The following is a 12,877-nucleotide window of genomic DNA, read 5'->3' on the forward strand; positions in this document are numbered from 1 at the left end:
TCACCATGTTAGCCAGGATGGTCTCGATCTCCTGACCTCGTCTCGGCCTCCCAAAGTGCTGAGATTACAGGCTTGAGCCACCGCGCCCGGCCTCAGTTTGCCAGTACTTTATGGAGGATTTTAGCACTGATGTTCATCAGGGATTTTGACCTGAAATTTTCTTTTTTTTGTTGCGTCTCTGCAAGGTTTTGGTATCAGGATGATGCTGGCCTTATACAATGAGTTAGGGAGGATTCCCTCTTATTCCCTTGTTTGGAATAGTTTCAGAAGGAATGGTACCAGCTCCTCTTTGTACCTCTGGTAGAAATCGCCTGTAAATCCATCTGGTGCTGGGCTTGTTTTGGTTGGTAGGCTATTGATTGCTGCCTCAATTTAGAATTTGTTACTGGTTTATTCAGGGATTCGATTTCTTCTTGGTTTAGTCTTTGGAGGGTGTATGTGTCCAGGAATTTACCCATTTCTTCTAGATTTTATAGTTTATTTGCATAGAGATGTTTATAGTATTCTCTGATGACAGTTTGTATTTCTATGGGATTGGTGGTGCTATCCCCTTTATCATTTTTTATTACATCTATTTGATTCTTCTTTTTTTCTTTATTAGTCTGGCTAGGGGTCTATTTTGTTGATCTTTTAAAAAGTCGCCTATTTTGTTGATCTTTTTTAAAAAAATCAGGTCCTGGATTCATTGATTTTTTTTGAAGGGTTTTTGTATCTCTATCTCTTTCAGTTCTGCTCTGATATTAGTTATTTCTTGTCTTCTAGCTTTTGAATTTGTTTGCTCTTGCTTCTCTAGTTCTTTTAATTGTGATGTTAGGGTGTCAATTTTAGATCTTTCCTTCTTTCTCTTGTGGGCATCCAGTGTTATAAATTTCCCTCTGCACACTGTTTTAAATGTGTCCCAGAGATTCTGGTATGTTGTGTCTTTGTTCTCATTGGTTTCAAAGAACATCTTTATGTCTGTCTTCATTTCATTATTTACCCATTAGTCATTCAGGAGCAAGTTGTTCAGTTTCCCTGTGGTTGTGCGGTTTTGAGTGAGTTTCTTAATCCTGAGTTCTAATTTGATTGCATTGTGGTCTGAGAGACAGTTTGATGTAATCTCTGTTCTTTTTTATTTGCTGAGGAGTGTTTTACTTTCAATCATGTGGTCAGTCTCAGAATAAGTGCGATGTGGTGCTGAGAAGAGTGTATATTCTGTTGATTTGGGTTGGAGAATTTTGTAGTTGTCTATTAGGTCTGCTTGGTCCATAGCTGAGTTCAAGTCCTGGATATCCTTGTTAGTTTTCTGACTCATTGATATCTGTCTAATATTAACAGTGGTGTGTTAAAGTCTCTCACTATTATTAGGTGGGAGTCTAAGTCTCTTTGCAGGTCTTTAAGAACCTGTTTTATAAATCTGGGTGCTCCTCTATTGGGTGCATATATATTTAGGATAGTTAGCTCCTCTTGAATTGATTCCTTTACCATATGTAATCCCCTTCTTCATCTGTTTTGATCTTTGTTGGTTTAAGGTCTGTTTTATCAGAGACTCAGATTGCAATCCTTGCTTTTTTTGTTTTTTTGTTTTGTTTTTTGTTTTTGTTTTTCTTTTCCTTTCCTTTTGCTTGGTAAATCTCCATCCCTTCATTTTGAGCATATGTGTGTCTTTGCACGTGAGATGGGTCTCCTGAATACAGCACACTGATAGGTCTTGATTCTTTATCCAATTTGCCAGTCTGTGTGTTTTAACGGGGTTGTTTAGCCTGTTAATATTGTTACGTGTGAATTTGATTCTGTCATTATGATGCTAGCTGGTTATTTTGCTTGTTAGTTGATGCAGTTTCTTCATAGCATTGATGGTCTTTACAGTGTGGCATGGTTTGGCAGTGACTGGTACTGGTTGCTTCTTTCCATGTTTAGTGCTTTCTTCAGGAGCTCTTGTAAGGCAGGCCTGGTGGTGACAAAATCGCTCAGCATTTGCTTGTCTGTAAAGGATTTTAATTCTTCTCTGCTTATGAAGCTTAGTTTGGCTGGATATGAAATTCTGGGTTGAAAATTCTTTTCTTTAAGAATGTTGAATATTGGCCCCCACTCTTTTCTGGCTTGTAGGGTTTCTGCTGAGAGATCAACTGTTAGTCTGATGGACTTCCCATTGTGGGTAACCTGATCTTTCTCTCTGGCTGCCCTTAACATTTTTTCCTTCATTTCAACCTTGGAAAATCTGATGATTATGTGTCTTGGGGTTTCTCATCTCGAGGAGTATCTGTGTGGTGTTCTCTGTATTTTCTGAATTTGAATGTTGGCCTGTCTTGCTAGGTTGGGGACGTTTTCCTGGGTAATATGCTGAAGAGTGTTTTCTGTCTTGGTTCCATTTTCCTCGTCACTTTCAGGTACGCCAATCAAATGTAGATTTGGTCTTTTCAGAGTCCCATATTTCTTGGGGCTTTGTTCGTTTCTTTTCTGTCTTTTTTCTCTAATCTTGTCTTCTTGCTTTATTTCATTGAGTTGATCTTCAATCTCTGATATCCTTTCTTCCACTTGATCGATTGGGCTATTGATACTTGTGTATGCTTCACAAAGTTCTCGTCCTGTGTTTTTCAGCTCCATCAGGTCATTTATGTTCTTCTCTAAACTGGTTATTCTGGTTAGCAGTTTGTCTAACCTTTTCTCAAGGTTCTTAGCTTCCATGCATTGGGTTAGAATATCCTCCTTTAGCTCGGTGGAGTTTGTTATTACCCACCTTCTGAAGCCTACTTCTGTCAACTTGTCAAACTCATTCTCTGTCCAGTTTTGTTCCCTTGCTGGCGAGGAATTGTGATCCTTTGGAGGAGAAGAGGTGTTCTGGTTTTTGGAATTTTCAGCCTTTTTGTGTTGGTTTCTCCCCATCTTCATAGATTTATCTACCTTTGGTCTTTGAAGTTGGTGACCTTCAGATGGGGTCTCTGAGTGGACGTCCTTTTTGTTGATGTTGATACTATTCCTCTGTGTTTGTTAGTTTTCCTTTTAGCAGCCAGTCCCCTCTGCTGCAGGTATGCTGGAGTTTGCTGGAGTTCTACTCAGAACCTGTTTGCTTGGGTATCACCAGTGGTGGCTGCAGAACAGCAAAGATTGCTGCCTGTTCCTTCCTCTGGAAGCTTCCTCCCAGAGGGGCACCTGCTGGATGCCAGCCAGAGCTTTCCTGTATGAGGTGTCTGTTGGCTCCTACTGGGAGGTGTCTCCCAGTCAGGATACACGGGGGTCATGGACCCACTTGAGGAGGCAGGCTCTCCCTTATCAGAGCTTGAACGCTATGCTGGTAGATCTCCTGCTCTCTTCAGAGCTTGCAGGTAGGGACGTTTAAGTCTGCTGAAGCTGCACCCACAACTGCCCCTTCTCCAACATGCTCTGTCCCAGGGAGGTGGGGGTTTTATCTATAAGGGGATTTTATCTGTAAGACTGGGGCTGCTGCCTTTTTTTCAGAGATGCCCTGCTCAGACAGGAGGGAATCTAGAGAGGCAGTCTGGCTGCAGTGGCCTTGCTGAGCTGCGGTGGGCTGCGCCCAGTTCAGACTTCTGGGCGACTTTGTTTACACTGAAGGTAAAACTGTTAGTCTGATGGACTTCCCATTGTGGGTAACCTGATCTTTCTCTCTGGCTGCCCTTAACATTTTTTCCTTCATTTCAACCTTGGAAAATCTGATGATTTTGTGTCTTGGGGTTTCTCATCTCGAGGAGTATCTGTGTGGTGTTCTCTGTATTTTCTGAATTTGAATGTTGGCCTGTCTTGCTAGGTTGGGGACGTTTTCCTGGGTAATATGCTGAAGAGTGTTTTCTGTCTTGGTTCCGTTTTCCTCGTCACTTTCAGGTACGCCAATCAAATGTAGATTTGGTCTTTTCAGAGTCCCATATTTCTTGGGGCTTTGTTCGTTTCTTTTCCGTCTTTTTTCTCTAATCTTGTCTTCTTGCTTTATTTCATTGAGTTGATCTTCAATCTCTGATATCCTTTCTTCCACTTGATCGATTGGGCTATTGATACTTGTGTATGCTTCACAAAGTTCTCGTCCTGTGTTCAAGCCTCAGCAATGGTGGACGCCCTTCCCCCTAACAAGCTGGAGCATCCCAGGTCGTGCTCATACTGCTGTGCTGGCACAAGAATTTCAAGCTAGTGGATCTCAGCTTGCTGGGCTCCGTGAGGGTGGAACCTACTGAGCCAGACCACTTGGCTCCCTGGCTTCAGCCCCCTTTCCAGGGGAGTGAACAGTTGTGTTTCGCTGGCATTCCAGGCACCACTAGGGGTATGAAAAAAAAAAACTCCTGCGGCTAGCTCGGTGTCTGCCCAAATGGCCACCAGTTTTGTGCTGTAAACTCAGGGCCCTGGTGGTATAGGGTGTAGGCACTGGAGGGAATCTCCTGGTCTGCAAGTTGTGAAGAACATGGGAAAAGCAGAGTGTCTGGGCCTGAGTGCATGGTACAGTTCCTAATGGCTTTCCTTGGCTAGGAGAGGGAGTTCCCCAACCCCTTGCACTTTGCTGGTGAGGTGACACCCCACCCTGCTTCCGTTCCCCCAGCTTGGACTGCACCCACTGTCCGACCAGTCCCAGTGAAATGACTCAGGTACCTAAGTTGGAAATGCAGAAATTACCTGCCTTTTGCATGGATCTCAGTGGGAGCTGCAGACCGGAGCTGTTTCTGTTTGGCCATCTTGCCAGCAAAAATACCATTTCTTTCTTTCTTATCTGAAAATGACATTATTTTGTCCTCATTCTGGTTGAAGATTATTTCCTTTCAATATTTTAAAGCTCTTATTTCCCTGTCTTCTCACTTGCTTTGTTATTGGTGGGTTAGATTTTGTTTGATTTTCATTCCTTTGAGGTTCATCTGTCTTTTCATTTTGGTTGCATTTTTCTCTTTGATTTTGGTATTCCATAATTTTGTAATGTGTTTAGGTATAGATTTATTTTTTATATTGCTCAGAATTTACTGAACTTCATGATTTTGAACATTTTTATCTATAATCAATTCTGCAACAGTCTCAAATATTCTCCCTTTGAGCATTACCTCTCCCCCACTCTTTTTCTGTCACTGATTTCAATACATTGACTCTCATTCCTGTTCTTCATATTTTCCATTTCTTGATCTCCCTGTGCTGTAGTCTGCTTTATTACCTTGTATTCCAGTTCATCATTCTCTTTCTATTAGATATGCCTTATTGCTTGTTTGCCTTTCACACTGAATTTTTAATTTTATGACTATTATTTATTATATGTAGAAGTTCTATTCAGTTTTTAAAAAATCTACCTGCTGGGTAGATTTGCTTGGTGCAGTGGCATGTGCCTATAGTCCCAGAGACTTGAAAGGCTGAGGCAGGAGGATCACGTAAGCCCAGAGTTTCAGGCTATAGTGCACCATGATAGCCTGGATACTATGGTATATGGTATCCTGGATACTATGGTACTATGGATAGCCACTGTACTCCAGTCTGGGCAACATAGCAAGACTCTCTCTCAAAAAAAAAACATAATCGAAAACAAAAACTATCTGCATTTTCATAGAGTATTGGCTTTGTTATATATTTTTCTCTAATCATTTAAAAAATACTTCAAGTGTCTACTAACAATTTCCATCTTATGAAGTCTTGGGTATGTAATTCTTCGTTTCTTGACAGCTCATTTTTGCTGTTAGTGGATTCTTTGACTAAATGTTCTGTAGTTTTGAACGGTGAGTCTTTCTTCAGTGCAGTTTTATATGTGTGAACTGTGCACAGCCTAGGTTGAGTACACGGTCCCCTAAAGAATTTTATATTAATTTCAGCCAGGTGCCCCAAGAATATCACTAGCCAGGGACATATTCTCATGTTAAACTTTGAGCTTATGGATTCCCAGATCATGAGGGCAGAGTAAGTTTGCACTCTAAATTTGTGTAATATAATTAAGAATTCTCAAGGAAGAACTCCTATACCCCACGCCACAGTCTAAATGGAGAAGAGTTGGCATCCTAACAATCTCCCTGTGCTGAAGGAAGATTTTTATTTTTATTTTATTGTCTGGATTTACCCTTTTAGTACAAATGTAGCTCTTCAAGAGTCTTGGGTTTATTTATGAAGTCTCTGTTCTATCCTCCCCACCCCTTGGCAGGCTCTTTCCTGATCCCTTTATGGTTTAAGAGCCTAAGACCCCAGATTACCAAGACTGACAACCTCCCTCCAGGTAGCTATAGCGTCAGCTTATGTACTTACATCTCTGCTTTTCAGTTCTCTTTTTCAAAGCAGAGGAGGGGTTTCAGAGGGTAGCTGGACATTTCCCTTACTTTCTTACCAGCTTAGGTATTCATTTACAATAAAGGTCGTCAAATTTCACCAAGAATTTTTAAATGTTTTGTCTTGTGTATGTGTACACATGTGTATGGGGGAACGGGGCAGCGTTGAGATAATTCATTTTGCCACATAGAATACCTTCATGTTCTCAAGCATATATATCTTGCCATGTTTATTTTTTGAATAAGCAATATGTTTATATGATATCAATAGGTATACATTGTGATGTTTCACTCACCTGCCTTTACGTATCTGTTTTCCATTTCCCCCCCACCCTTTCTTGGCATATTTTTTTATAGTCAATGGGGCTTTTGATTTGGGTTTGAATTCACCGCATATTTTTAAATATACAGGTATTCACGGTGCAGCCAGGTTCATTTATGAAATGTTAGAGGCTTGGATTATCTGGGGAGAGTAATGTCCAGACAAATATATTAAAATGACCGATAAAATTGTAATGGATCAAAAAGCACCATTATATTCCTTGTGATTTTTGAAACCCACATGCATGTTTGTACTAAACAAAATGCTTTTACTAAGCATTTGTTTATTTAATCCAGAAATCTTTTGAGTATGCTAGGCAGTGGGGATACAAAACTGAGTAAGTAAGCATTCTTGAGGAGATAAACAAGAAGTTAGGTTTAGCAATGATACATTTTGCTAGGGGCAAGTGGGATTTTACTAGGAGCAAGTGGAGTGGGAAGAACACAGGGGAGAGCATTACCCAGCTACTAGTCAAAATGAGTTGTACTGTGAGTGATAAAGAAAAAGATGATAAAATGGCAAGATTATATGTTTGTTTTATCCTTAAGATGGCACTATAAACTCACAATTCCTTCATAGAAAAAGAATACATAAAAATCACCATGATTTGGCCAGGCGCAGTGGCTCAAGCCTGTAATCCCAGCACTTTGGGAGGCCGAGACGGGCGGATCACGAGGTCAGGAGATCGAGACCATCCTGGCTAACATGGTGAAACCCTGTCTCTACTAAAAATACAAAAAACTAGCCGGGCGACGTGGCGGGCGCCTGTAGTCCCAGCTACTTGGGAGGCTGAGGCAGGAGAATGGCGTAAACCCGGGAGGCGGAGCTTGCAGTGAGCTGAGATCCGGCCACTGCACTCCAGCCTGGGCGACAGAGCGAGACTCCATCTCAAAAAAAAAAAAAAAAAAATCACCATGATTTATCTGAAATTTCACTGAAACCTTATAAACTAGAATGGCTTTTGTGTGTCTGAGACTGTTATAGGTGCTCATATTATTCTCATTTAATCTTTGCAGCAACCCTAAGAAGCAGGAATAAGTCTTTGCCCCATTTTGCAGACTAAGAAAAGGAGTGGGAGTAGGTGTAAGTGACTTGCCTTCAGTCACATAGCTTGTAAGTGGCAGACCCGAGATTTAAAAGGACAGCGTAAATCCAGAAACAGTATCCTTAATCACTGTGCTGTATTACCTCTTTATAGTAATCCATATGTTGAAAATCCAGTGTCATTAGAATTATTAGTTACAGAAACTCAGTTTTTTGTTTTTTTTCCCCAGTTCTGGTTAAATCACACAAGGAAACATTGCCCTGGCATGAGACCAAGAAGTCACAGAGCCCAGGTCTTAGCCCTCAGAGTGTGAGAGAAGACATGAAGGCATCAGGGACACTGTGCAAGTGGGCGCTGTTGATTTCCACTGCTCTCTCCAGACTGCAGCCAGGAGGCTGCCTCTGTCCTGCCAGGTCAGATGCCCCCCAGAGGCCCTCCCATAGCACCCTGGGCTTATGGCCATTTTGTATTTAGCACTCCAAACAGTGTTTACTGGTTTATCTCTCTCTCTTCCTCACTAATCTGTGAGCATTTTTGTAACCTCTATGCTCAGTACAATGCCTGGAGCATAGAGTTCTCTAGAAATCTTTGTTGAACCTTTTCTTCCTCCATATTAAACCAAACCCTGCATCACAGGCACTATTTTCTCAGTATTCAGTTCTTCACTCCCTTCTATACACAAATAATCTCCATCCTAGACAGGAAATTATAGAAGAGAAGGCAATCTGTATGAGAAAGCAATTTCCATTTGAAGCACTTTTATGTTTAGGTGCTGCTGAGAATTGGAATAAAAGCCAACACTGGGCTTAAATTGTTAAGCAGTATCTATTAGCTAGCATTTCTTCTCCCTGGGCTTTTCTAAATCTGAGAAACCTATACTGTGCTTACTATCCTTTCCATGTATTCATCCAGGTGAAATATAGTTAAAACGAAGGTGAAATATAGTTGAAATGAATGCCAGGGGCAACCTGGAAAGGGAAAAGAAGCATCAAACAATTGAATTTTGTCAAAGGAGCATAAATGAGGAAAGGTGAGTTAAGCAGCTCACTATCCACCTCCTTTTTTTCTCTTAGATTAACTTCAGGTTGTTTCTCAGCAACAACTGGTTATAATTACCTCCTTTTCTGCCCCAAGCCAATATCTGGTACCCCAACCCCCACCTCTTTTCCCCCAATTTCCAAAGTTGGCATCTCTAGCAGGATTCCCAGTTTAGCAACCTTAGAGGCAATTTTGGTAGCCAATAAATACTCTTGAAAGAGGGAGACTTAGAATCTTTGCCTAGAGTGTAAATTGACATTGAGGATGGAGCTGGTAGGAGAGCTATCACGTTCAGGAGGCGACCTTGTAAGGATAAGAACACAGATGTGGCAGCGAAACATTGAAAAATGTCTGAAAATAGTATTCAACACATGTTAGCTGTGATTATTACTATGGATTTATGTCACCAGCAAGAAGGCTGTTGAATGACTTTATTTACTCACCACATATTATAACCCCCTTACTAGGTATCAGATACTGTGTTGAGTCCTGAAGATACAATCTTCACTCCTTAATTCAGCAAATGTAACTGTAGCTCTGGACAAGAATAATGCTTTGGAGGAATTATGCCTGGCCTAGTATGCAGCTGAATAGGTCAACATCTCGAAATCTTCCTTCCCTGATGTTTCAGCTCTGTTTTGGTCGGGCGCGGTGGCTCAAGTCTGTAATCCCAGCACTTTGGGAGGCCGAGACGGGCGGATCACGAGGTCAGGAGATCGAGACCATCCTGGCTAACACAGTGAAACCCCGTCTCTACTAAAAATACAAAAACTAGCCGGGCGAGGTGGCGGGCGCCTGTAGTCCCAGCTACTCGGGAGGGTGAGGCAGGAGAATGGCGTAAAACCCGGGAGGCGGAGCTTGCAGTGAGCTGAGATCGGGCCACTGCACTCCAGTCCGGGCGACAGAGCGAGACTCCGCCTCAAAAAAAAAAAAAAAAAAAAAAAAAAAGGAATTTCCTCCACTATAGGCAATTAATCATAAATAGAATTTGATTTGCAAAATTTTATTATAAAATTTTATTTTATCCATAAACCTCAGGATAATTTTTTGTTTTCTTTGCATTCAGAAAGATAAAGCTCTTAACAGATTAATTTTTGAGTTTGGACACTCTTGAGTGGGAAACCCTCCCAACTTCAGGGAAACAATGGACTTTTGGCTACACAAAGTAGTTAAGAGGTATGAGCCTTTGAATCAGACCAGACTCTTAAATTCCTCCATTTAACAGATACAAAATCGTGAGTAATTTCTTCACTCTTTTGAGACTCTGTTTCCTTATCTGTGAAAGAGTTAAAATATTTCCATCTTACCGAAGCAGGAAAGACATTCATTCATTCAAGTATTTTTTTGTTGCACACTTACTATTCCAGACACTTTCTGGGTACTGAGAATACAAAAGTAAACAAAACAGCAAGAAATCTTGTACTCTATGTTAGGATATGAGTTTACATTCTAATGAGATAAAAAATTGAGATTGTCTATGTGAAATAAAGCATGCTATAAAAATTATTGTATCAGTGGAGAAAAGGAAAATTAAGAGAAAAAAGTAATAATTATTGTATTAATAGTGCTTATGTCACTAATAAAAGACTTAAGCATTTTGTTGTGGCAGAGTAGAGATTCAAATTAGAATCTGTAGTTATGTAGTGAAGATACTCTGATGAAGACAAATAATGTAGAAATGAGTTAATTGCTAGTGAAAAGATTTTCAAATTATTTTTATTAGGTAATTTTATAATTTCATAATAGCTGTTAGGATACACAAACATATATATACAATTTTCTAAACAAGTAAATAAAAAGCAGTTTAGTATATCTGCCTGAATGTATAGTATTCAAAATCTTACCATTTATTATAAAAATCAGTAAAATTGTTTAACACATTTATAAAAATTGCTGGGTATGTATACATAAACATTTTAAGCTTGCTTTACAAAAAAGAGTTCAATTTCTATCCATGTGCGCATAGTGACTTCAAAGGTAGTTCAAAGGGGGAATAAAGAAGGTAGCATTGCCTTGTAATACATCATTCATTAATACTGACTTACCTTTGGACATTCATGAAAAATCCTTTGTTATCACATATGGTGAAAATATTAAAAATTAATACTCCATTTCTATGAATAAAACATAGAAAAGAAGACTTTATTTTTCCAGACTAACTCATTAGCATGAAAGACTGCATTCATTCTGCAGATATTACTGACACCCCATATTATTTACTTTAAAAATATTTACGATACTTAAAATTCAAAAGGAAACCCGCAAGACCTATTTTTCTCCCAATACATTCACTGAATGCAGATTTAAATGAGCGCATCTCATTTTGATTGTGCCCTTTGTGTACTTTAACATGACTACAATATAGTACATTTGTATTTTTAACTGGTACCAAAATTAAGATTTATGATCTATGCAAAACCAGTAGCCTGTATTTCTAGTAACAGTTGTCATATGCAAAAAGAAAAAGCCCTGAGTCAGTATGTTTTTGCAAAAGTAATGAAGGAGGGTGCTCTAAAGTCATTTTATAACTTATAAAATTGTTAAGACTGTCCAGTATTCATTTGCTTTGTTTTCATTTTGATTGAAGAGAGGTATGATTTTCGTCTAGTTAATCCAATTCAGATCATTTCTTAATACTCAATTTCATTTAAGTCCTCAGAATGTCCTGATGATTGTTGAGTTGTATCTTCCATTTCTGTCAGGAAAGACAAATATACAATAACAGTATTTATTATAGAAAAATGTTTAATTTGTATTATTGTAGTTTGAAACAGTATTGCAAAGTCCATTTTCAGTCAAGCTTATATAATTGGGAAAAAATATTACCTCCACAGGGTCCTGCCTGAAATTTAATGTCATCAATGGCGATATCACTTCTTATCGATACTCCTCGAATGGCTTCAAAAATAATCTGAAAGAATAATATGTTTGAATGTAGAAGTACAATCATCCTGATAATACAGTGCTGGTCAGGGCAGATCCAGGCTTTGTAGATACGAAAACTTAGATTGCTCTTGAGGATCCCTTTAAGGAAAAGGATACCAAATTACAAATTGAAATCTAGAAATTAAAGATAATGTTTATTTGGAATTTAAAGAAACAATAAATTACTGAAGCCTTGAAGATTCAGGTCCCTGTCTTCTGAGATCTCTTTACCAATTTCCCAGAAATGCTTGCCTAAAATGCTTCCTGGTGGTAACCTGGTTTCCTCTTCCCAGTTGGAACACTCTGCTCCTAGCATCCCCCAGCTCTCACAAAGGGTCTGTGAAAATGAGGTGCTCAGAAACTTAAATTTCCCTTAGCACTCCATAAATCTATGTCTGATACTGCTACTAGGTGGAAACATTTAATATGACTGATGATACCCATGTATGAACAGAAAAGCATAATAATGAAGTTTACCAAAGAGAAGGGTTCACTTATGTTAAATACCACAACATCAAAGACACAGCTCAGGCAGAAGAGAGAATCAGTTTTATAACTTTAGATTCTGAGAAGAAAATAACTGATCAGATATTGTGGTTGTAGGAAAAATAGATTACTTAACCAGCTCTAAGGCTGTCCCAACAATGGTTAATAAATTACTGAATGGTCCACGGAGGCCCATGGGTAGTGAAAGTTGTTCAGAAGACACATTTGCTCTATTCATTTTATAAGCAAATGAGTCTTCATTGGAGTAGTGTATAATTTAAATTAAATTTTAAAAAGCCCATAAATTGTATTTAAACCCTTCCTAAAATTAAATCAAAGAATATAAATTAATTAATATGTTTATAAAGTTACTTGAAATTAATGTTTCAAAGAAGCTTTAATGACAGACTACTGGCAAAATACTGTTAATGAAAATTTTTATTTTCTTTTTCTTTTTATTATACTTTAAGTTCTAGGGTACATGTGCACAATGTGCAGGTTTGTTACATATGCATACATGTGCCATGTTGGTGTGCTGCACCCATTAACTCATCATTTACATTAGGTATATCTCCTAATGCTATCCCTCCCCCCTCCCCACAATAGGACCCAGTGTGTGATGTTCCACTTCCTGTGTCCAAGTGATCTCATTGTTCAGTTCCCACCTATGAGTGAGAACATGCGGTGTTTGGTTTTCTGTTCTTGGGATAGCTTGCTGAGAATGATGGTTTCTAGCTGCATCCATGTCCCTACAAAGGACACAAACTCATCCTTTTTTATGGCTGCATAGTATTCTATGGTGTATCTGTGCCACATTTTCTTAATCCAGTCTGTCACTGATGGACATTT

General features: G+C 39.2%; 1 protein-coding gene and 1 long non-coding RNA gene across 4 annotated transcripts in view; one reads left to right on the top strand and one right to left on the bottom strand.

Moving 5' to 3' along the window:
* Positions 1-12,877, top strand: part of LOC104662050 — a 53,878-nt gene that overhangs the window by 16,349 nt on the left and 24,652 nt on the right. The window contains exon 2 of one of the 2 annotated variants that reach the window (XR_004053929.1): positions 7,809-7,992. The exons of the other annotated variant lie outside the window; for it this stretch is intronic. This is a non-coding gene — a long non-coding RNA (uncharacterized LOC104662050). The remainder of the gene's footprint in view (positions 1-7,808; positions 7,993-12,877) is intronic. 2 annotated transcript variants of the gene reach the window in all.
* Positions 10,309-12,877, bottom strand: part of MAMDC2 (MAM domain containing 2) — a 183,668-nt gene continuing 181,099 nt past the window's right edge. For both annotated transcript variants that reach the window (XR_747924.2, XM_010362947.2), the window contains exons 13-14: positions 11,444-11,528; positions 10,309-11,312 (exon numbers count right to left, since the gene is read on the bottom strand). Coding sequence is in view for 1 of the 2 variants with exons in the window: in XM_010362947.2 (XP_010361249.2) it covers positions 11,248-11,312; positions 11,444-11,528 (150 nt within the window). In the remaining variant the exon portion in view is untranslated. The remainder of the gene's footprint in view (positions 11,313-11,443; positions 11,529-12,877) is intronic.

This window comes from Rhinopithecus roxellana, chromosome 16 (assembly GCF_007565055.1).
Source record: "Rhinopithecus roxellana isolate Shanxi Qingling chromosome 16, ASM756505v1, whole genome shotgun sequence".
NCBI lineage: Eukaryota > Metazoa > Chordata > Mammalia > Primates > Cercopithecidae > Rhinopithecus > Rhinopithecus roxellana.